Source organism: Ambystoma mexicanum, chromosome 13 (genome assembly GCF_040938575.1).
Source record: "Ambystoma mexicanum isolate Mex_15411 chromosome 13, UKY_AmexF1_1, whole genome shotgun sequence".
Taxonomy (NCBI): Eukaryota; Metazoa; Chordata; class Amphibia; order Caudata; family Ambystomatidae; genus Ambystoma; species Ambystoma mexicanum.
This window is the reverse complement of record NC_090938.1, coordinates 650252130-650276824: the sequence shown is the minus strand read 5'-3', so window position 1 is coordinate 650276824 and position 24695 is coordinate 650252130. Positions and strand designations below refer to the sequence as shown.

The 24695-nt window shown below is 46.7% G+C and overlaps 1 protein-coding gene across 4 annotated transcripts in view; it reads right to left on the bottom strand.

The window, feature by feature from the left end:
• Positions 1–24695, bottom strand: part of SKAP1 (src kinase associated phosphoprotein 1) — a 2196308-nt gene that overhangs the window by 400362 nt on the left and 1771251 nt on the right. For all 4 annotated transcript variants that reach the window (XM_069634617.1, XM_069634618.1, XM_069634620.1 and 1 more), the window contains one exon: positions 23006–23086. In XM_069634617.1, the coding sequence (XP_069490718.1) occupies positions 23006–23086 (81 nt within the window). The remainder of the gene's footprint in view (positions 1–23005; positions 23087–24695) is intronic.

Here is a 24695-nt window from a genome sequence, read left to right as displayed (position 1 = left end):
GTTTCACAAGACTGCATCTCATCCAGTCATGCAGCAACTGACTTTCAGCCGAGTCTTTCTTCTCCGGTATGCAACGCCTCCAGGTGGGTGCCTCTGAGTGGCAACCTCCTTCAGCACGTCTCACCTCTGACACTCTGCCTCGGAGGGCATCTCACACTCCGTGTCCTCTGTAGCTTTCTGCTCCTCCTCCTTCATTCGAACTGCGACCACCTCCTCCTCTCCGTCCACTCTGTGCACAGCAAGACACACCATTTTTAAATCTCCTGCACAGCTGATGATTCTTTAAACAACTAGCCTGCATCTTTAGCTTAAGGTTATGTTCCTCACAGACTCCTCTCTCCTCTTCCTCACCCCAGTAGCATAGGTGTTATGGGAATTGAAGTCCATATTGCGCTTAAAAGTTCCAAGGCTATATTGTTTCAATTGTTTGTTGGCCTTAAGGGTGTCAGAAATAGAAGATGTTATGTGAACATTATGTGCAGTGATATTGTGTTCAGGACTTTTACCCAGGACAGAATCAATCAAGGGACGTCAAATGTGACCCATGTATTCCTAAGGTGTAAAGCTTATTCTCTTTTGGTGGTCTTTCATATATTGTTCTATGCATTTTAACATGGGAGGGACTTGTGCAGTGACATCATGCCATCAGGTATTTTGGGATTATAGGGTCTTCAGCTTCACAAAAAGAATACTCCGTCTCTCCTAAGGGAGTCACCACTTCTCCCCGACAGCCATCTCCTCCCATGTGATTTTCCCTCATAATGTCATCCCCAGAGTCAGGATCAGGTAGCGGCCGCCCTCCCCAGGCCACATGGGAGGGGATTTTAGGCTGGGATCAGTGATGACTCTGCAGGATTCATCACAGCACCTTCCAAGGAAGAGGAACAGGTAGTGAAAAAATACAATGCCACAGTATTCATACTAAACCAATGCAGCTTCCATCCAGGAGAACAGATTGCAAACCACTATAATACCCATGGACAAATTCTACACAATACCAAGGTGTTCACACCCTAACAGTGCACTTCCAATCAGAGGGAGGAATTGAGGAACACTAAACAATATCCAAGGAGTCACGTCAAACAATTGCATCTTGCATCAAGACAGATGGTAAAATAATGCAATAGATGTCTTAATCCATGGGGCAGAACTGTGTTAGAGAAGCCCCAGCAAAGCAGTAAGGCCATGGGTGGATGGTGTAATCACACTAGACAACACCCGTGGAATGGACTGAGATAGGAACCAGACTGGAGTAGGTGACTGGAACCTGCAGTGTAAAGAGCATAAGAAGAGGGTATCGCTACATATTATCCGCACCAAAAATATCGCCGTATATATGGTTGTCTGGAACGGTCATAGGCAATATTTTTGGGGGGATAATTTTGGATGTTTTTGGGAGTGGGGGTGTCCCTCGCTCCTTTAAAAATAATGAAGGGGTTGCGGGGGTGTCCCCCGCAGGTTCCATGCCTTAATATTGCCGCAGAAATATGGCAATATTTTTGTATGGCCATATTCTTGAGGGATATTAACCCTTGGAACCAGGAAGAGGAACCATACATCCAACTACTATAACCTCAACGTCAATGAGATCTTAGCATAAAGATCAAGGGATGAACAGAAGCCAGGTGGAATAGCATATGCAAATGACAAAATAACCTGTGGAAAGTGGAATTGTGAAGCAAAACACCATGGAAGAAATGATAGTTTGTTGGCTGCATGAATGCGACCACCTTGAACTTGCGGATAGCTCACCATATCATATTACAGTCACTGCTCTTACAGAGAAACCCAGCACCTTTAGGGGGAAAGAGAAAGGAGGATGATACGGTGCGTGCACATGCACTATAAAGTGCCTACACACTGGCACCCCTGGTAAAAGATAGGTAACGCTTAGAAACGGATACAAATCACAAGAGAACACAGATTGTTGGGTCTTATTGAGCAGGGAAAGGCTGAAAGGGCAATACAAGAGAGTTCTAAGGGATCTTGGAGTCAGTGACTTGTAGCATGCAACCTCAGCGGGGAGCTGGAACTACAGGTCAAATCAAGGGATGCATAGAGAATGAAAGAAAACAACAAGAAGAAAACAAGTTTAGACAGCGGTGAGCTTTCTCTCATTCTGGAACTAAGACTAATGAAAGTGGAACCTTATAACAGACTTAGCACTAAAAACTGGCAACAGTCAATGTTGGAACAAAGGTATTTGTAATAGTCAAGGGAAAGTATAATGCTATCACAATACTTGTCAACCGCAGCGTACGTATTCCTAATAGCAACAGGGAACACAATTCTGTTAGAATACCTACCAACGGAACACTTTTAAAGTGATTCTGCATGGGAGACTGAGGAACATACAGGTATCAGTACTATGCAAGGAATCTGCAAACACAATGCTTCAATCTGGAAAGGGGGAGATTGCAGATCAGGTATCAATCTGGAATGGGGTACTGCTGCTCTGCAAATCAGGAAACAAATGTGGAACAAGCCAATCAACAGGCACAGGATATGTGGATCAGAGCTAGAACGGTCCAGCAGGAATGACAATTGCTATAACCTTGGACTGAAAAATAAGAGGGTATCCAAAAGGCAAGCGCATGAGTGAAAGAAACTGCAGATGACTCAGCTGCAAACACTTACGCTCCACCCCATGACTCTGATGCTTACATGGTTGGAGGGAAGGCCAGTCTGCGAAGACTTAAAAAGATGATGTTCTGCTCTGGATCCAGCCACTGGTGCCCTCATTTCACCCCTCCCTGATCAGAATCACTTCCTACAAACATGTCCATTGTCAAGTTGGGCGACTTTCACCTTCCCAAGCCATCTGCAGCCACCCGCCTTGAATTTAACTCGTTTCTACCTGACCACTCTCTTTTCTCATTATTACAACCAGGCTACCCACTTTCTCTGTACTTCAGTCTCCTCAGACCTCTCCATTGTCGCCCCCCCCCCCTCTTTGATCACTAGATTGTTCACTTTATCATCATGGTCCCTCTGCTCCTCCCCTCAGTCTAAAAGGAAATACTAAGGATACTAAATACTAAAAGGATAATGTAAGGACCTTTTCTGACTTTCAATATGCACTTAGACTCTCCTTGAGCTACACTATCCAGGTCATGCATTCACTCATTCCCATCTCCGTCCTCAGTCCTAGATCACCTCTTAAATTCAGGCCTTCAAAACAAACATGTGCCGTGAACTACGATGCTGGTGCAAACCACAGACCCCAACAAAAACAAAAAGTCAATTGCTGTCCTCACATCTCTGAACTGGTCTCTGCCAATACCTCCTACTTCACATACCTAAACTCCGCCCTTCAGAATTACCTCTGCAAACTCATCTTCCCTCCAAGCTTTGCTCACACCTCCCAAGCCAATACCTCTTGCCATCTCCCCTTCTAATGACATTGCTCACTACTTTTCCTCTAAAATCTCCAAACTTTGTGACACCCCCATCATCCTTCTGTCCACCACCGCCCATCACACCCATTCTACTCTTGACTACTTCTCCTATACCTCTCCTGATGAACTGATATTTGCCGAACTATACCATATTAATTCATATTGTGTACGTCTAGATGTGGAAAAATGCTGAATTTTAGTTCTGCGTAATAATGCAGTGACTGCATGAGGTACTGCATAAACACGGTCCTACCATCTATACTTCAGCGTTCTGGACAGCAAGCACTGCTGCAGTTGCAGGATTTAGCGATCTACTCCAATATGCTATTGGGAGACGTTTGTCCTCAGGTTTCTGAGTTAATACTGCTTGGGCATAACCTTCTTTCTCATGAGAACATAGAATACATGGATTTTTTAAATCGGGAAACACAAGAGCACAGGAAGGTGTCAAAACGTGCTCAATTTTAGGGGATGCTTTTCTTCTTCCTATGTCTATATTAAAGGTGCAGGTGTTTTTAATAGGTCATCTCTTGTAATGGAAGTACTATTGCTACGTGACCCAAAATCCAGTGGCAGAAACACCCACTGGTGCCTAAAAAGGATCTCCTTTGACAAATCATTGCTGATTTGGGCACATTTAGAATAATTTTAATTCTTGAATCTGTACATTTTCATTTCGGCTGATATATCGGGCCCAAAATAATGTATTTTCTACTTAAAGCTTTTTCTTGGAAGCTTTGTGTCCCTTTCCTGCCAGAGGTGTTAAAAGTACTAGCATGTCTTGTTTGTATGCTTCATATGAGAATGATGTGACCAACAGGTTGCCTATATTCTGTACCGATGTCGCACCCAGTAGAAACTTAAGGCAATCTTTGTACAAGGCTTGCAAACTGAGGATTGTACATTCTGTGCATGCCCGAGGTAAACCGTTCACGTAAGTTGATGACCACAACAAGTAAAAGTGAAGAGATGCTGGCTATCTGGTTTTATTCGGACTGACAAGAAGGCTAACCCTAAATCAACAACTGTAAACTATGTGGCTGTAGGCGATATGTAGGACAGTATGGCCCATGGGCTTGGAAAAGATTACAAAACTACTGTGTTTACTGCTTTAAATATTTCACATATCTATGGAACCTGTAGGTAGGTTTATTAATGAAAAGAAATCGTTTTGTTTTAATAGCAATACAGTAAACCAAAAAAACAGACAAATGTCCTTAGCGTGTAATTTTTAGAAGGGAGTAGTTTCTTACCTGTAACTCCATTTCTCCAGCGTTCGGATCTTTCATGGATTCACATGCTGTGAATATTCCCCGTCGTCAGGCTGGGAACCTCGGCCACTTTAACTTAATGTTTTCCTATGGAAAACTCTGACATTTCAGTGTCCTATCAACGTCCTTTTTGGGTGCTTTAGCCACCACCAATAGGATGCCTGGTATAAATAGTCCTGCCCCCGCGGCTTCTCTTCAGATTTTAACCTCCAAAGTAGAGGCAACCCGAACCAGGTTTGCCTGCAGGCGCGGCCGGCGGGCGCATGTGAATCCATGAAAGAGCCAATGCTGGAGAAATGAAGTTACAGGTAAGAAACTACTCCCTTCTCCAGCATTGGATCTTTCATGGATTCACATGCTGTGAATAGATTACATAGCAGTAACAAACCTGCATGGCGGAGTGTAAAGGCAAACCAAAACAGAACCAGAATCACATACATGAGACAAAGAAACCCATCAGTGATCAAGGTCAAATAAAAATACCCCAAAGCTGCGGGCCTAACCTATTGAAACAGTTGTTGCAGGACTGCCCATCCCACCTATACATCCTCACCATGCTGCTGCTCCAGACAGTAATGTCGAGTAAAGGTATGTGGCACCGCCCAGGAGGCCGCCTGGCAAATGTCCACCAGGGGAATCCCCGACCATAATGCCGCTGACAAAGCCATAGACCTCCTCGAGTGTGCCCTCGGATTCCTTTCCAAAGGCTTCCCAGCTTTAGCGTGGCAGAATGAGATAGCAGGTGACACCCAGCGAGAAAGTCCTTGCTTGGAGATTGCCCGTCCCTTGACGGACGGTCCATAAGCCACAAGCAGCTGTTTAGAAAGTCTGAATTCTTGAGTACAATTCAAGTAAACCTTCAACGCCCTCCTGACATCCAGCGAATGCAAAGCCCATTCTGCAGGTGTGGAGGCTGAAGCAAAGAACGAGGGCAACACAATAGAAAAGAGTTTATGAAATGTGGTTGGCACTTTTGGGAAAAAGTATGGATTAGTAGCCAACACCACCTTGTCCTTGAAGAATCTCAAGTATGGAGGGTCCACAACCAAAGCTTGCAACTCAGATATCCTTCTGGCTGAAGTAATGGCCACCAGAAAAGCCAAATTCCAAGATAAAAACTGCAAAGGCGTCGACAACATTGGTTCAAACGGATGCTTCATCAGACCTGACAGAACCACACTAAGTCTACACCCCGGAGGAAACTTTTTGACTGGAGGAAAGGTCCGAAACAATCCCTTCAAGAAATGTTTGATGAGACCATCACTAAACAGAGGCATTACATGCCGTTTCCGAGTGAATCTAGAAATTGCTGCCAAATGTACCTTTATGGAGGAGAATGCCAGACCCTTTTCTGCCAACTGCAATAACTATGGTAAAACTTGATCCCACAAAATGTTCAAATGGTCCATCCCAGTTTGGCCTTTACACCACACACAAAACCTTTTCCATTTACACGCATTGGAGGCATTCGTGGACGGAGCCCTTGCTGCCTTCAAAATGCGCCGAAAGTCCCCAGAAAGCTTTAGCAGGCGAAACTCAGAAAAGTCAGGCGCCAAGCCGTCAGGCGGAGAGAGCCCAGATCGTGGTGCCAGACAGCACCCTTGTCCAGAGACAGTAGGTCCGGCGTCACTGCCAACCAAATCAGCTCTGCCACGGACAGATGAAGGAGATCCGAGGACCACGGCTGCCTGGCCCAGAACGGAGCCACCAGAATCACACAGCATGGGTATCTCCGAATCCACTGGAGGGTCCATCGAATGAGTGGAAACAGAGGAAATGCATAAGCGAACCGGTCTGTCCATTGGAACAAGAATACATCCCCTAGAGAGTCGGGATGAGCCCACCTGCTCGCAAATTCCTTGCACTGCATGGACACCTGCTGCTTCTTCAGCCGCCCTCGTGTTGTTGGCTCACCTCCCTGCTGAGCGCATCCACTTGCACATTCAACACTGCCGGCAGATGAAAGGCCACAATGCCAATGTTGTGCAACAAAGCCCAATGCCCGAGGTCTTGCATTTCCTTCGACAGCACTCTGGAATGCGTGCCCTCTTGTTTCCTGAGGTAAAACATTGTGGTGGTATTGTCTGTCAACACCCTCACCACCGACCCGCGTATGCGCAGCAGAAAAGATTTCAGGGCCCAATGTGCCGTTCTCAACTCAAGCACATTGATGTGGAAATGCGACTCCACCCGAGACCACAGGCCATGGACCTGCGAGTCCTCGAGGTGCACCCCCCATCCTGTTTGAGAGGCATCCGTCACAATTGTGAAATGGAATTCCGGTTCCAGCAATGGCATGCCCCGAACCAGATTGTCCGAGCACTTCCATCATCAAGCGCTTCCACCAGATCGCCGTCGATCACCACCTTGTCGGACCATAATCCGCGACTTTGAGCACATCGGTCAGCGAGGAATTCCTGTACCGGCCTCATGAAGAGGCAACAGTTTTTCACCAGTGGAATGCTGGAGGCCATGGCCACCAACAGTGACATGTAGATCCGGAAGGACACCCATGCACCGATCTTCCACTCCGCCGCTTTTTCTTTAGCTTCAAAACCCTCTTGTCCAAGGGCCTCACAAGCCCCGCTGAGTTTGAAACTGTGCCCCCAGAAAAACCGAGTCCTTGGAAGGCGACAAAGGACTTCTCGAAGTTCACGGCAAAGCCTAGCCATTGCAACAGCAGCATGATAGCGCCAAGACTTTCCTGCGCCTTCCCCGGTGACGAACCGCGTACCAGCTAGTCGTCCAGGTATGGGTAAACATGATGACCACCTTCTCATCGGAGCCAGGCCGCCACCAGCGCCAGACATTTTGTAAACATCCTGGGGGACGACTTTAATCCGAACGGAAGCACTCGAAACTGGTAGTGGATCTTCTCCCACGACAAACCGCAGGAATTTGCGGTGCCGTCGACGCATAGGGATATGAAAATATGCATCCTGTAGATCCAACAAGGCCAGATACTCACCCGGTTGTACAGACCAAACAACCTCCTGAAGCGTGAGCATCTTGAACTTCAGGCGTTGCTGAGTATTGTTCAACACCCGAAGATCTAGTATGGTCCGCCACTTGCCATTGGGCTTCTTTACCACAAAGTAGCGGGAATAAACCCCCTGGCCTCTTTCGGCTACCAGAACCAATTCTATAGCTCCAATTCTATAGGTCCTAACACCTCTTGTCAAAGAATGTCAAGGTGGGGTTGTATGGTATACACCGGAGGAATGGGGGTAGGGGAACACTTGAAGAACTCCAGGGAGGGGCCCATGCGCACTGTGTCCAACACCCAAATGCCTGTCGTGATCTTGCATCTCTCGTCCACGTGTAGTGCCAACCTGCCCCCCAGCACACTTTCCCCATGATAGTCATTGCTGTGGCTTAGCCTGTCTCCCTCAGGAGGAGGAGGCCTGCACCGCTCTTTTCCTGGACGCCTGAAAATCTCTACTTTTTTGCGTCGACTGTGTCGACCTCCTATACCCCTGAGAGGAGTAACCTGATCGCCGTAGCCTCGATCTTTGGGGGAAGCAAATCGCGTATTTCCTGAAGCCCCACGCAAAGGACGGAAGGGACGAAACGAGCGCCCACTCTGCAAGGCTCCTAACGACTTGGCAGTCTCAGAGTCCTCTTTCCTACCCTTAAGGGTCTCATCGATTTTCTCCCCAAACAACTGCTCCCCCTCGCATGGCATGTCCAGAAATGTATAGTGCACCTCTGGGCGAAAGTCTGTGCACTTAAGCCAAGCTTGTCGACGCAGTACTACACAGTTGTTGATCTGTTTAAAGACAGATTCTGCCAAGTCCACCGCAATGTTAAAACTATGATTGGACGCCTCCTCCCCTTCGCGTACCATCATCATAGCTGATTTTCGCTGTTCAACCGGTAGATGTTCCAGCAGAGGAGCCAACCGACGCCACATCTCACGACAGTAGCGAGCCATGATTGCTAGAGAAGTGGCCGCCTTCACCGTCACTCCCATGGTCAAAACCGTCTTACCAAAGGCATCCTGTCTCTTGGCCTCATCATCGGGAGGGGTGGTACATTTGTGCTGGCTCCTGGCTTTTCGGCTACCCGCCGCTGAAACCACCGACTCAGGATTTGGCTGTGAAACCAAGCACTTCGGTGCCGATTCCGGGGCCTTAAACTTCTTCTCCAGCCTCCCTGTGATCGCTGGTTCCAAGAAGGGGTGTTGCATCATACGTAGGCCTTCCTGCCACACGTGGTCCAGGATTGGCATGGAGAACACCGCTTTTCATCTCTTGCCCATGTGGTCAAACAGGAAGCACTCCTTCCGTTCTTCCTCAGGAGCCAACCCAAACCCCGCACATGCTTTAACCATCATTGCATGAAACGCCCCCACATCATCGGGGGTGGAAGGCTGCGCCCGACCACGAGGTGGTTCCATTTCAACGTCCGAATCCCACGGCGGGTCTCTCGATGGCGACGACTAGTCAGCGGCAGCGGACATGGTCTCCCTAGACCCACTGACCGATTCAGAATCTGGTAGCTCACCCCCCTCAGCGTGGGAATGTGGCCGATCTTCAGGCACCTGTAGGGGAAGGCAATTCAGCCAAAGCCGTCGAACGTGGAGAAACACCTGCTGCGTCGACGGTAGGCCCGGAGGTATGTGCAGAGAAGGTAATCTGGAATCCAGCTGGCCCAAAAGAGATTGTAACGTGGACAGCACCTGGAGCGATAGCATCGCCTGCGGGTTAACCAAAGAGTAACTGGTCATACCAGTCCCCAAACCCATCGATGTGGCCGGACCAACACACTTCAGGCCCATGGCCGACGGATCCGCCACTGGATCTCCATCGTCTTCCACTTCCGATGGCGTCTCTTGCTGTAGAATAGTGTCTGGTAGACGAAAGTCAAAAGCAGAAGCCTGCCACACCTCCCTCGTCAGTAACAAGTTGCTGGACAACAACAGTATCGGGTCTCTTTCTCCTACCGGAGCCGTAGACATCAAGGTCGATGACGTTATCGAAGTTGACAACAGAATTGTTGACGACGGGACTCCCGTCGATGACATTGTAGTAGGAACTGCAGCCTGCGGCGCAGAGATTTCAGGCGATCCCACCTGCTTGGTCCCACTGGACCACTGCTTTGACGACTCTCTACTGGAGGAGGACTTGTGATGGTCCCCTGAAGAGGAGCGTCTCGACGAAGAGTCTTTCTTGGCCTTCACCTGAGACTCCTTCTCAGGTCTACTTCCAGATCCTCGTGACTGGTCCAACCGACCATGCTTGGACGAAGACTTCCCTTTAGACAGATGTTTACTTGAAGAGGGGCGACCACTCTCACCGACCACTGGGACAGGCCAGAACTTTTTTGCCAGAGCCTCAGCTGATGCTGATGCTGACCGGCGATGATCTGCCGCTTGGGCTGGCCTTTCTGATGCCAAGCTACGCACTGAGCCCACCTCAAAGGAATGGTAGGTACCTTCATTCAGCCAACACACCAACTGCCGAATGCGGTCCTTAAGCGTCTTCTGGGAGAACCCCTTACAGATCTCACAAGATTCAGCCGAATGATGGGGGTATAGGCAATAAAGGCAGTCTATATGCCCGCCCCCCTCATACATTTTCCGCAGCCCGCAGGTTGCACAGGGCCGGAACAACGATTTTCCTGAAGACAGCTTCACAAATGGCACCAACACGTGTAGAAATTACAATGAACACGTGGTAATCCCAACCCTTTGAAGACGGTTGAAAATCTGAAGGGACACCACGGAGGCAGGGCAATTTATACCAGGCGTCCTATTGGTGATGGCTAAAGCACCCCAAAAGGACGTTGATAGGCCACTGAACTGTCGAAGTTTTCCATAGGAAAACGCTTAATTAAAATGATCGAGGTTCCCAGCCTGACGAGGGGGAATATTCACAGCATGTGAATCCATGGAAGATCCAATGCTGGAGAAACAAAGATATAATCATAATCCACCTACATACACTTTCTTCCAAAAAGAGAAGGGAAACTATGGATAATCCTCCTCCCTTCTCACCCCAAACCTCATAGGGAGCTATTGTGATGATACACAAGGTGTTGTCACTTCTTCCCAAGGGAAAGCCCTTTTCCATGAGGCTAGGGAGGTGCAGCCGCTACCCAATAGTTCCCCTAGGGGTGGCTTAATGCAGGAGGACCTCATGGGGAGGGATTCCCCCTCTGGGGACAAGATCGATCACATGGGGTGCAACCTATTGAATATTATCACTCCCCAACATTCCATAGCCTATCCCCAACGTTCAGAACCATTTTATTGAAAGTAAACCCATGTACTGCTGTAATACAGGGGATAAAGCTAAAGCCAAAAGTGCTAGGATGAAGAAGAGCACAGGAGACATGAAGGTCATTGACTGTGCTAGTACTGGTATGAGGTGGCCTCGAGGAAGCATGGAGAGTAAGTTATCAACAAGAACAAAGGACTTTTACAATATGCCAGGGTGGCACTGGCAACATTGTACAAGTATGGACGACGGACTAACCAAGCTGTAAAACCCAGCCAGGAGAGGCAACAGGCATGGACGACAGTAGCCGTTTCAAACCCTGTGGGCAGACCAGAGTCGGAGAAGAGCAGAGGACGCCGGCGAAGCAAGGAAGAAGTTCTCAGCAGGACCAGCTGACACAGACCCGAATGCCATGCAGGAGTGCATAGCTGAGCAGCAGACCGGAGTGCAGAGTCGCCGCTGTGCGCTGGAAACCAAAGATAGAAGACCAGTGCATTGAAGAGAAGAACCTCAGTCCCAGGAAGTTCCAGTGGCATGCTTAAATCCCTTAGAAGGTAACGGGAAGTGCGAGAGACCCAGAGGGGACACAGGGGTAGAAGCTAGACATGTCAGAGACCTTAAAATCTGACATACCAAGCATCCGAGGAAAACATCCTCATTGCAGTGGCAACAATAAGCGCATTGACCACCAGACAGAGGTCAGAGACCCCAACTAGTACAAACTAAGCATCCAAGGAGATGGTCCTCATCACAGGGGCAGTAATAAGCTCAATGAGCATTAGAGAAGGGTCTGCGACCCCAACAAAAGGGAACTGAGTAAGCAAAGAGAGGTTCCTCATTGCAGTGGTAATACTTAGCCCAGTAATCAGCAAATAAGGATTTGGGACTTTGCTACCAACAAAACTGAGTGGCAACGTGTAAATCAAGCTGAGGGTTGTGAGAAAGTACTTTTGAGACACCAGGAGAACATACTCACCAGGGGACGGGAGTCATTCCCCCTGGCCTTGATGTGAGCTGTGCCAAGCAATACCAGAAGAAAGGAGTTATTCTTCTGGTAACAGAGTTGTAGAGACGCCAGGAGAAGGGAGTAATTCCCCCCCCCGGTTTTATTGGAAACTGTATTGATCTACACCAGGTCTACATTCTCCTGGATTTGGAATTGTATAAGGGCTCTGTGGAACCTGCAAGCCAGCGGAAGGGAGTCATTCCCCCTGGCATATTTTTTGTTGCAAGATAACATTCTTTTTTTAACACTATCCAAGAAACAGAAGGGCGACATTCTCCTGGAGAAGGAGCGTTCTGTTAGATTATCCTTTTGTTGTAGTGTGAGGGATAGAAGTAGTTCATAACACAGGACGGTGGTGTTTTGGTTTGAGGGACATTCTAACAGACCCCTTTTCTATTCGTTTTGAGGCTGGGAATCCCCTCTTAGAAATAGGGATAGCAAGGGACATTTTAGACACAAATAAAAGTCTATAACCAACACCAAACCACCTTTGTGTCAGCTTCCTTCTTTGACACCCTTACACTAAATAAAACTACCCAATAACACTCCATTATACCATAAACCATGGGAAAATGAATCAACAATAGAAAATGGAGGAAAAGAAGACACCAAAACCATAATTTCTACTGCCTGGCAGGATTCCATCTTAAATCTTTAATCTTTTTCCATTTCGCCCGTCACTGCTCCTCTGAGATGCTGGATGATATGAGCTACGCTACACTCATTTTGGAGCAAAACAGAAACGATTCAATTTCAACATTTTTCTGATTCTTTCAACCAAAAGATGAATCGCACAAGGTTACATAATTCATAGACTTTTGTAAGCCATTTCTCTTTTGTTGGTGGATATGCCCTTTTCCAAGCCATAGTTACAGACCCAAGCTGCCGACAGCATATAATGGCCCATATGGGGAAGATCATTGGAACCCTCTTGTTTGGTTGGTAGCCCATGTAAAACTAAGTGGGTCTCTCGTCTACGCTCTTTTTCCTCAAATCCTTTAATTCATGATAGGACCTCTGACCAATACTCCTGGACAGCTCAAAGTCCCATCACACATGCCAGTATTGTGCCCATTCCCCACAGTCTCTCCCACACACATCAATAACTCCCATATATATCTTCTTTAACCTTTAATGGGGAAGCTGTTACCTGTGCAGTAATTTCGAGCAATGCATTTTATACTGATACGAAAGAGATACTCTGTTCACTCTGTCACAAAGAAGGGACCACAGTGTGCACGACATAGCAAAACCTAGAATCCTTTACAATTTACGCCTAGTTGGAATGTACCTACGGCTCCTAACTCCAATGTTCTGGTTATTTTAAATTAAACTCTTCTTGGCCAACTGCTGTTCTACAAGAGTCACAAATTTGGTAATTTTAGGGGAAACCTTATCCTGCCACGGAATCCTCAAAAGGACCCTGCTTAACTGAAGATCTTGACACGCAGAGAGGATGCCTATCTTTACCTCCCTCTCCAGCATCTTGCTGCCACAACTCACCCACCGAATCCAGACCCGCCTCAAACCAAATCTGGAGCCTATCCAATCCGTCCATATATTCCACAAAAGGCAGGATATATAGACCGCTAAATTGGGAATGACCAGATCTCTTCTAACCACTTTTTTCTTTGCCCCAACCCTCTCCCTTCTTCCCGAACCCCTTGGGAACTGCTTTTTGAGTACCCACGACCGCTCACCCACCATTACCAGTCGTAGTACATAATTTTCCTGGGTCACCTATTTCTTATTCACAGTATTCCTCAAAACAATATGGCACAACCCTCAGCTGTGCAGCCCTAAAATAACTCTGAATCTGGGAATCCCAATCCCCCTTTTCCCTGGGCACAGATGATTTGAACTTGATCATAGGTCCTGTAGATCACCATGAAAGCTAAAGCAACACTTCCTTTGTCTCCCGCAATAGCGACCTTGGAACTTCTACAGGGAGCCGTGAAGAAGTCTGGCGAAAACATGTATTTATATAGAGGTACTTTTAGCCATTCAGGACGGCTCAAGCGATTACCATCTCTTTACATCAAGATTAATTTGATCTCAGAGCGGAGGGTCATTTGTCTCAAATAAATTAGAATGATCGGACGTCCTCCAAACCCTAGTATTTTAGCTTATTGTCTTGTATCTGGAATGGAAGCTGAGAGAAGGCACTCATTGTGTGTTGCATTCTTTGTGCTATTCAAAGCACAACTGATTTGGCAGTATTCATTGTATACCTTGACAATGTTCCATACCACTCAATATCTTTCAGGAGGGCTGGAGTCAAAGTCCTCGGGTTTGTGAGATACACCAGAACATCATCAGAGAGTAGCCCTAATTTACATATCTGTGCACCCGCTGTAATTCCCTGCTCAGTGGCTTATTCCTTATTGTAGCCGCCAGTGGTTCAATAAAACATAAGGGATAAGAAGCATCCAAGCCTTGTCCCCCTACTCATAGAAAAGCCACAAAATGTAAATCCATTCACTCATTCCAGTGGCCTTTGAGTCGAGGAAAGCTCTGCCACACATCAATTTTAGTTCCCAACTGAACTTCACTAGTGTCTCCAACAAAAACACCAGCTGAACACTTTTTCAGCATCCAAGGATAACACTACCAGAATAGCCAGGGAGTGGTCTTACCGCATAGATGAGGTTTATAGTTTTATAGAGGTTGTCCGACTCTTTGGTGTCCTTGAATGAATCCTACCTGTCTGGGTGGATACGCTTTGGCAGTGTGAGGGAGGCATGGTATCACACGTAGAAACTGACAAGAGCTTCAAGTTTCAAAACCTTTATTGATGGTTTAAAAGGGATTGGAAAACTCCTATCTTGCACTATAACTAAGATGGGAGTTTTTTCGACCATCAAAAAAAAAAGAAAATACAGTCCTAGTCAGTCCTTATTCAAAATAAAATGGCCTATACTAATAAACCTAATGCCTGCCCTCTTTCTAATACAATAAATGTGTAAAGGGAATGTGTAATGCAAAAAGGAAAATCAGTGTTAAAAAGAAATGTCTGTATGGCTGAGTAAACTCCCTTCCCCACGTTTTGTAGCACAGGGGCAAGGTGGCACACTTAGACCTTGCAACACACTCTGGCTTCAGACACAAGGAGGCAGTTTGTTTCATGGACCAGAGCCTACTTGTCTTTCCACGAAAAGTCACTAGTTTATCCGCTGGACCGCTTGGCTTTCTTTCACTCCAGCCCAGGTCACCTTTTAGCTTGTAATACAGTTCAACAAAGGTGTGTTTCCTTCTGGTTACCACAATTCAGTACAGGATTCCCTCTGCCGGGCTCAAACCTTTCAATCAAAATGTGTGGGGGTTCCCTTCCCCAAGCTTCAATCACACCTTCAGAGGCTTCCTCCGTCAGGCTCAAGCCTCTTTTCACTTTCCTTCCACTTTCAAAGACTTTTGAAAATGTGAGGCTTTTGCCATTACCTTGGCATGAACACTTCAACCTTCTTTCCTCAAACGTCACTTTTCCTCTCCTACACAAAAGCCTGATAGTAAATATAGTTTAGAGCACATTACTTATTTCAAAGTTCAAAGACATCTCTCACATCCAGGTTTCTGTCTGTCAGGATCAAACCTAACAGTTCAAATCTTGCATCTCAGTTTCTTTCTCTTCCCGCCGCTTCTACAGCATTAGAAATTTCACAGAGGCTTTTTAGTGGGCAGTCTTCTTTCGCAGGACCACTCTGTTACTTTGTATCTTTAATTTCCAGTTCTCTACAATGCTTCCCTTTCTCTAGCGTCATTGAGTTCATCTATGTTAATTTATTTTGGTCTCTTGCGGCTTTGATCCTGAAGTCAAGGCTGATACCACAAATGCCTCTGCACCTCCCCAACTCTGCTGTTCACCCAGGAGGGGGGCTTGTATCCTTCAAACAACAAAAGAGGTTTGTCTGTTCTCTTTGGCTGAGCTTCCTTGCACGACCATCAAGGCCCTTCAGAGATAACAATCTCTCGCCAGGGTGTCCAAGGTTTCTCCGTACATCGGTTCCGTCCCTTGGCATGTCGCTCTGCTCCGCCATCGCCCTCGAAGAACTGCTCCTTCTTGGCCGCCTTGCCCAGAGTGTGTCTCAGTGTTCCACCATTTAACCATGTGGGGAGAGCTAATGGTACCAGTTGTATGTAATTAAGATCAAGTGCCTGACCCTGTCTGATCTTATTAGTGGTACCAAAAATATATATATACACTGCACACCTGTAAGTCTATAGATGTTAGTAGAAGTGGTAAGATATGTAACTAGAGGATGAAATTCCTAAGCTTGAGGTGCGGGGGAGAGAAAGCCTGCCCTGACTCATGGGCAGGAAATGTCAAGAAAACGAAATAAGAGTTCCCAAGAATAAGATATATAGTGATGAATTCTTTGTATGATTATTTTCTAGAAAAATTGCCCCTGAAGAACAGATTGTTCTCGAAATGCGCTGGGCTGTATCAATAAAAACACTTTGTATGAAATTACCACATTAGAGATTCAAACTCTTATTGGACATATCGCTTACATTGTTTAAATTTGATAAATCACATTTATTAAATGTTTGACTGATCTATCATCAGCCTATGACAGTGTGCAGGGGACGGGAGTTCCTTTATTCTTGGGAACTCATTTAGTTTTCTTGATTGTATTAGTGAGACATGTCCAATGTATTGCATGGGTGGTGCTCCTCTCAGACTCAGACCTCCTCTTCCTCGGCTCAGTGTTTGTGTAGGAAAGGGGCCAGGGGGATCTGGGAAGTTGGAATATCCTAATTAATAGGGATATTGGGAAAGTGGGGATATTGCATCTTGCCATCATGTGTCTCTCCCCCAAACCCTGAGGACCACTCACCCTGGTGATCCTCCTGCACTTGTCCACCCCAGAGTCTGGATCCAAAGGCGATGCCTGTGCCCTGGCCACCTGAGTAAGGGATCCCCGGGGTCTAGGCAGTGAAACAACTTCTGTTTTTTCACAGGAGGTAACATTCCAATAGAGTGGAAAAGAGCCCAGTGAACATTTTCAAATCCACATTAAGAAGGGATATCGGCCTGTTGGTCGTGCAATGACTCCCAGACCTTTCCCTTCCTTCAGAATTACAACCACTGCTTTTTGAAAAGCAAGGGTGGAGCTGCATAACCTTCAATAACAGAATTGAAAACCGTTGCCAATTTGGGAGCCAGAACCTCACCAAATCTTATGAAAAGCTACAGTAAATCCACTATGGCTCGGGACTGCTGAGAACTTCGCCTGAAAACTACTGAGGATTTCATCCAATGGAGCCTTCTGCATCGTTGCCAAGTGCAGGTTGCTGTGAGGTGACTGTTGGTGGCTGAGTGCTGCAGTTGCTGTTAGCATTAAACACTTTGCAAGTCAAGAGAGCCGCAATGCCCCACATTTCTACTTGTGTTGTGTAGACCATGGAAGCCACCATTCAAGCTGCTCCACCCTTCTAGCCCACCACGCAGGAGCCCAGGATAGTGTGGGTACAGTGGAAGAAACTTTTTGACACGTATTTGATTGCCATAGCGGGAGGGCATTTGATGCCGAGAGGAAACAGGACGTTTTGTTGAACTGCCTTGGCTTGGAGGGAAGAAGGATTTTTTTTATACTCTTCCAGTAGGAGATGGTGACGGTGATGCATGGGATGTTTATCTAACAACCGAACAGGCCCTTTTGGAGAAATGTGGGCCATGTGTTAATGTCGGCATTGAACATCTGTTTCTTTCTCAAGGATCTGGTGAGAAAGTAAGTTCGTGTGTGTTGGCTTTAAGAGGATTGGTGATGAATTGTGCTTTAGGCAATCTTAGAGACCGTTTCATCAGAGGCCACAGATAAACAGCTACAGGAAAGACTAGCGAGTATCAAAGAACTGACCTAAGAGCAAGCTGTGAACTTGGTGAAGCTTGCTGAGCAATCTACAGCTCAGAATTTCTTGCCTCTGGTGTGGCCAGTTGGGTAACATATTTAGTTCTATACCATCAGCTGGCTGCTTTCCAGTGGCTGTAGTCTGTCTTCCACCTTTTCAATCCTGCCAGCCAACAATGTTCGTATCTCCATTAGAATGACCCCAATAGCCTCTGGCCACCTGGTGTTGTGCTGTGCCCAAAGAAAGGGCCCACGGGGAATAGCTATTTTCTCTCAGCAAATAATGTTTCTGGCATTGGGCTCACCACAGCACCCTGCTCTTCACTCCTCTCTTTTCTAAACAATCAGGTGGCCAGGGGCCCATGACTGATCATTCCTAATGCACCAAAGCACTCTCTGCAGCTGATCTACCAGCCTTCCATGGATTCCGCCTGACCTATATACCTTGCTGCCACCCAGTATCCTAATATGTATTTTGCCATGCTCCATACATTCTCAGGGCTGAATAGCTCCATCTCGTTCAAATATTCAAAGTTAGGCTTTGCTGATATCAATTTATCCCCTTAAGGGTTTTCACAGCTGCATTGAAGCAGACTTACTGCCTGTACGTTATCCGAGTGTTGCGTGCTAGTCCTGCTTGGCGACTACTTCACTGTGCCCTCACCACCTGACACATCTACAAACTCCAATGTTCCTTCATTGGTATGTGGGCTGTGGGCTTGACCTGTCCCACGCAGGCTCTCTGCTTTTCAAAGCGAGTGATTACTCCCAAATTCAGAATAGAAGGTCTCCCCTCTTTCGGCCTCACTAACCATTTAAATCCTCAGCTCCAGTCTTCAGCTTATTTTCATCAATGATGCCCTCTGCACCCCTCTTACATTTTTCCCTACACGATGAAAGTTTGCAATCTTTCGCTAAACCCCATTTTTGACTCACTTAGGCCAAGTCTGGACTAATCCTTTTCCTTTAATTCATTTTACCCTCTCTGTGTCTACCAGTGCCATCTTAAATTATGCCGGCTGTTGTGCAGCATTAGAAGAAACACCAACCTTCACTGACTGCACTCCTTTGAAACCCCTTTAGAGATTTCATTTTGGCCCCTTCCTTAATAAACTTCTCTCCTTACCACAGGGAACCCCACATATTGCTCTCCAATTTGAAATAGGTGTCATGAGTGTCGATTGTGTAATTAGGATAAAGCCTGTAATTCTCTGGCCTAAATTGTGGTCGAATGATGAGTTAACTGTTTACAAGGGTGCCATGATGCCTACTGTAAAGGGCAACAATTCCAAACCTTATCCATGGTTTTCCCATAAAAAATAAAAGACTTGAAATCCACTTATCAGCCCGCAGCTCGCACCACACCTCCTGCTGCTCCTAACACACCACGCCACAACCCTCCACACATTGCCAGAAGCCCCCCCAGATCTCACTACATACCCACCCATAACTGTGCCCTTATCGATGCATGATCACTATGCGTCCATGTTACCCTTATCCGCGACTTTGTTGCCGAATATCACCTGTACTTGATCACCATAAAGGAATATTGGCTCCACAAAGCAGCAGGCCCACACTTCTCATTGGCCATCCAGCCGAAAACACAAAGCTCCCTTGAACGCAATCTGCCGCATCTGCTCACCTCCTTGATCAAACCCGCCACCAAGTTCATACTCCTAAGTGGTGTCAATCTGGGCTACATTGACCCCTCAGAACACTAAAGCAGCAGCCCTCACCAAGGCTCTCTCCGAAAGGATTGTCATCCAACAGGTCTCTGCACCTACCCACACCAAAGGACGCCCCTCGACTGGGTTCTCTTTCTCAATACTACCGCCAATATTGTGACCGCCATCCCTCACCCTCGGAGAGACCACACTCTGGTTGAATTCCAACCATCCCACCCCAACCCCACTCCAGTTCAGTCACCCAACCGTCCAAGATGCTAGTACGCAATCACAAGAAATTCGCAGAGGAACTTCTCACTCCCACACTTCAGCAGTCCCCAACCACCTACCAAATCTGCGATAGCAGCCCCTGAGGTCTTGTAGCCCACTTCAATCATGCCCTTCAGCTCACCTTAGACTAACATGCCCCACTAAAAACCAGGGAGGCGAGTCAACATCTGGGTCTCAGATAAACTCAACTCCCTCCACAGACAAAAAAAGAGCAGCCGAACATACTTGGTGTAAACACCCCACCCCTGCCTATCTCATTGTGTTCAATGCCTTATTGAAAACATATAATAACACACTACTAGAGACCAAACACAAGTCCTACAACAGCAGGATTGCTGAAGCCAACTCCAAACCTAGAGAACTCTTTAGCATCCTCAGACAACTGGAGAACCCTATCCCTACCCAAACCATATTACACAAGGACAAAGTCTGGTGCTTATCCATTCAAACTGCCCTCACCGACAAACTCGACAAACTGAGAGCCAAAATCACCATTAAAAAAAATCCAACTTGCCTTGAAACCCACCCACATTACCACAACACCATTCACCCCCACACTCCACATTCAACCTCTCCCTAATAACCACAGCTGAAGTGACCTAAACCATCCAATCTCTCAAACCCAACAACTGTTAGGGGAGACATATGCCCAGCCCACATCATAAAAACCTGTGCCACCACCTTGGCCCCCACCATCAATGACTTCATCAATGCCTCATTCACATCCAACTCGGTTCCCACCTGCTTCAAAGTAGCCTGGGTCACGCTGCTCCTCAAGAAACCATCCCAGGACCATGCCACCCCACCAACTACTGGCCCATCACTATAGCGCCTTTCCTTCTGAAAATACTAGATTGAGTTCCCTACTCCCAGATACAAGTATTCTTTGAACAATATCATCTACTAAGGTCCCATCAATCTGGATTACGCCCCAAGCAGAGCACAGAAACAACCCTCCTACACTTTAAAATTCAAGTACACAGCATCAGAGAGGTCACCTGGCTGTCCTGCTCCTCCTCGATTTATCAGCCGCGTTTGACATGGTCGACCACGACATCCTCTGCCAACAACCCTCCAGCAAGTTCCACTTCTCCAAAGACACTGCTCAGTGGATAAAGTAATTCCTAAGTGACCGCACATCGAGAGTGCATTCTGGAGACAAAGCTGCTGATCACATCCCTGTCCCACTTAGAGTACCCAAAGGCTCCTGCTTCTCATCCACACTCTACAACATTTATACTAAACCCCTGTGTGACGGCTTCGAGACACTTGGTATCCCTTACACCAACTTTGCGGATGATACCCAAATCCTTCTGCCCATCACAGGCAATTACTCTGCTGACTCTGATACCATCTGATACCATCCATCCCTTTGGCATTACCCAAGTCTAGATGGCCTCCCACAACCTCTGTCTCAACGATGACAAAACGAAACTGCTCATTGTGGGTTCCCCGGCCTGTCTCAACAACCTCGATCCAGCGTACTCCTATGTCATCGACGGCACCACCATCACAGTCTCTAGGCAGGTCAAGACCGTAGGTGTCCTCCTTGAGGCAGAATTCACTATGAGTAAACACTTCAATGCCTTGGTATCAACCACAACCTACACTGCCAAACTCATCACTTCAAGCAGACAATTTCTCTCTTCAGACAATTGCCTAACGCTTGCGAGAGCCATTATACACAGTAAACTGGATCACTGCAACATTTTACTAGTGGGTACCTCCACCAAGAACCTTGACAAGCTCCAGCTGGTACAAAACAAAGCCCTGACAGCAGCCCTGGGGATAAAGTGCTCTGACCACATCTCTGCAACTAGGCAGAGCGTCCACTGGCTCCATATCAAGGCCTATATAGAGTTCAGAATCCTGACCACTGCTCACCGTTGTGTGTATAAAGAAACCCGTCGCAATCTCATTCCGTGCATTACCATCAAACCTGTAGTGCATTCACTACGATCCTCCTCTTCCCCGCACAGTGCATATGCCTAAATTCAAATAAACAGGCAGAGCCAGCTTCCCCGTCACTACGCCCACTATGTGGAACACTCTGCCCCCTGCATCCATAACGACCCCTCATACACAATCTTCAGAAATCTTATCAAAACCTGGCTGTTCGACCATTTCGACTAACCTCTCTTCTGCATACCAGGTAGGAGCCGCAACAATGACCAAGACAGCCCCTTCACCATATTGATGCAGTTTATGTCCCTCGTCTTTGTCTGCAGCTCGTCTTTCCCCTCCAGGATATGTAACTTAGTGATATCTTAGGGTCTGGGCGTTACATAAATGCAATAAATAAATAGATAAGAAAGATAAGGATGGGTCACCTCTGGGACAGTCCCAAGACAACTCAAGATACTAGCACCAAGTCAGTGAAGAACGCTTATTGGGATTGGGCTTTGGGGGCGGGGGGCTTACTGGCCCGAGCCCATGTGAAACCACTTCCCATTCAATATATGAGTACCATAATGTATCTGGGCCCTGAAAAATACGTTACCTGGATTACTGTTCCACCAGAGAGAATTTTGTACACCATGTTTCACCTGGGAATTCTTCCCACAATTAATTTTACATGGAAGTGGAACTCTTCTGGTTGTAAATTATGCCCGCTGTGTAAGACCTCTCCTGAGGATATGTTTCACCTTTTATTTTGGTGCCCAAACTGAATGATATTAGTCGATCATTGCCTGTGCCCTCGTTCCAACTTTTAATGTATGGATAATAATTGACGCTATGGACCTGTGAAAAGTTGCCCACAGCGCAATATGTGTATCCGCAGTATCAGGCTTTCTTGTTAGGGAATGGAATAGGCGAAGGAAATCCCTATTGTAAACCGTAGTGTTCTTTCTGTATTCAATCAACGATGGGATCATTTTACTGTAATTGCGTTTTCTTTTATTTGTGCAATTGTAACCTGCATTTCTTGTAATGCTTTACGGATTCTTTTGAAATAAACATCATCATTAATCACATCCTTTTTTCATGTCAAATCACAAGTAACTAGATGCAATTACCAACTCTGATAAAAAAGGACACTGGGAGGTGGTGGGGAATCAGTCAGGATTCCTTCTGGGTGGTCACACCTATCCCTCAGAGTGAAAGGTCTTGTCACTTGGTGGAAACGCAGCTGAAGCAGTGATGAGGTGCCTGTGGTGGAGTCCTCAAAATAGGGGGTGCCGGGTCAATGTGTCCTCCTTACCATCCAGCTTCCATTCCCCTGCTGATCGCCCTCCCCCTCTGAGACAGTCCTCTCATTCTTCTGCCCCATTGTCTCCTCATATGGGAGTGATGCTGATGCTCACCTCTGCATTTCTTCTCCAAGTATCCTTGCTGTATAACACTGTCCAACTCCTGAGCGCCCCTCTGTGCAACTTCTTCCAAATCTAAAGGTTAGGAGAGAATTCATGAAAATCAGGCTAAACGGGATAAAACCTGGATAGAGACAAAATAATATCAACTTACAACAGTTGACTGTAAAAAAGCACACAATACATATGCAATAAGGCTAGGCCAAGGAGACACAATGTGCCTGTGGAATATGGCCGGACACTGACTCACAACACGTATGGACAATCAGCCCAGGAGACTGGCCAGCAGGCTCCTGGACAGACCTCCATTAGTGTGTTGGGGGGGGGGGGTGTACAGTCTAAAAGCACTAGGCACAATCTCCAACAAAATCAGCCACAGTGACCAGGTGGCTCAAAGAGCAAGCACATTACCCCTAGCAGTAACCCTGAGTGATCATAAACATCTTGCGGGACAAACAGGATGATGGTGATGGGCAGGCACACTGTAAGATGCATGGAAATCCTTTAAAAACATCATCAACAACCCCTCAAATTATAATGCAAATGAAGATTTTACTTACGATAAAACCTCGAACTATAAATCTTCATATTCTTACAATAACATGGGAACCCTATAGGATAACCAGGGAAGGACACCCGGGGATGCTGTGTGGAACAGACAGAAGCGCTACAAAGTCTAAACATAAAAGGAGGCCAAGAGCAGCGGCTCGGGCTGGTCCAGCATGCCAGTACTTGGAAAAGATTGATGTACCGGTAGCCATTGACAAGACTGCTGCATATACATTTCTAGCACTCCTGCTAGAAATCGTCCCAAATTATATGCACGTTTATGCATTTGGGTAACACTTAGTCAGGACACCACCTTATGCCAGAAAGGCAGCCACTTCCTCCAATATTTCTTTTTAGTGCAAATAGATGTGGCTAGGTAAGGCTGTTCCTTTCCCACTCCAGGACAGAGGAAAATGCCAGGCAGGCACGCCAGGTATCTGGAAGGACAGCCCCATGAAATTAGATAAGCACTGCTTACCTGCTTGAGAAAAACTTTCTTTTGATAACTGAGAAACTCTAGGCCGAGGGGCAATGCACGCAGATCCGTGGGACACACTGAAGGTGTACCTGCCGCAGCTCTAGCTATAATCTGACACCTGACTCACGCGGGCAGCCTTCACATACTTGCCTCTGGGGTAACACATCCTGCTCTCGTTAATGATGTATAGCTATGTCCTAGTGCTTTTTGGCATGGAGTATTCGTTAGCTTGTGCGCAGAGCTTTCCAGTGAGATAAGATTGCAGTGCTGGTGGATTGCCATCCTAGCCCCGACTCCAAAACCTACTGTGACTAATCAACGTCCGGGCCACCAGTGGTCCAGGGATGAATATCGGTTTCTAAACCATCAATCAGCCCCACACCTCTAGTGTAGATTGGAAACGCATGCAAATTATAAACTTCCTTGTCCAATTTTGGTACAGTGAACGGAACGGCAGGCTTATCGCCAAAAGGTCGTGGATCGTTGCTTAGTTGCAACACAGTGAAAATACAATTACCCAGTGATAAAAGGGACTGTCTAGTCAAGGTTGTATAAAATATAATAATAAAGTAGATAACAGACAGTTCTAGCAACCCACCGTGAAAAGGAATGCAGAGGACAGACAGTTTCAAAGAAGGAAAAGGAGTGCAATCTGGA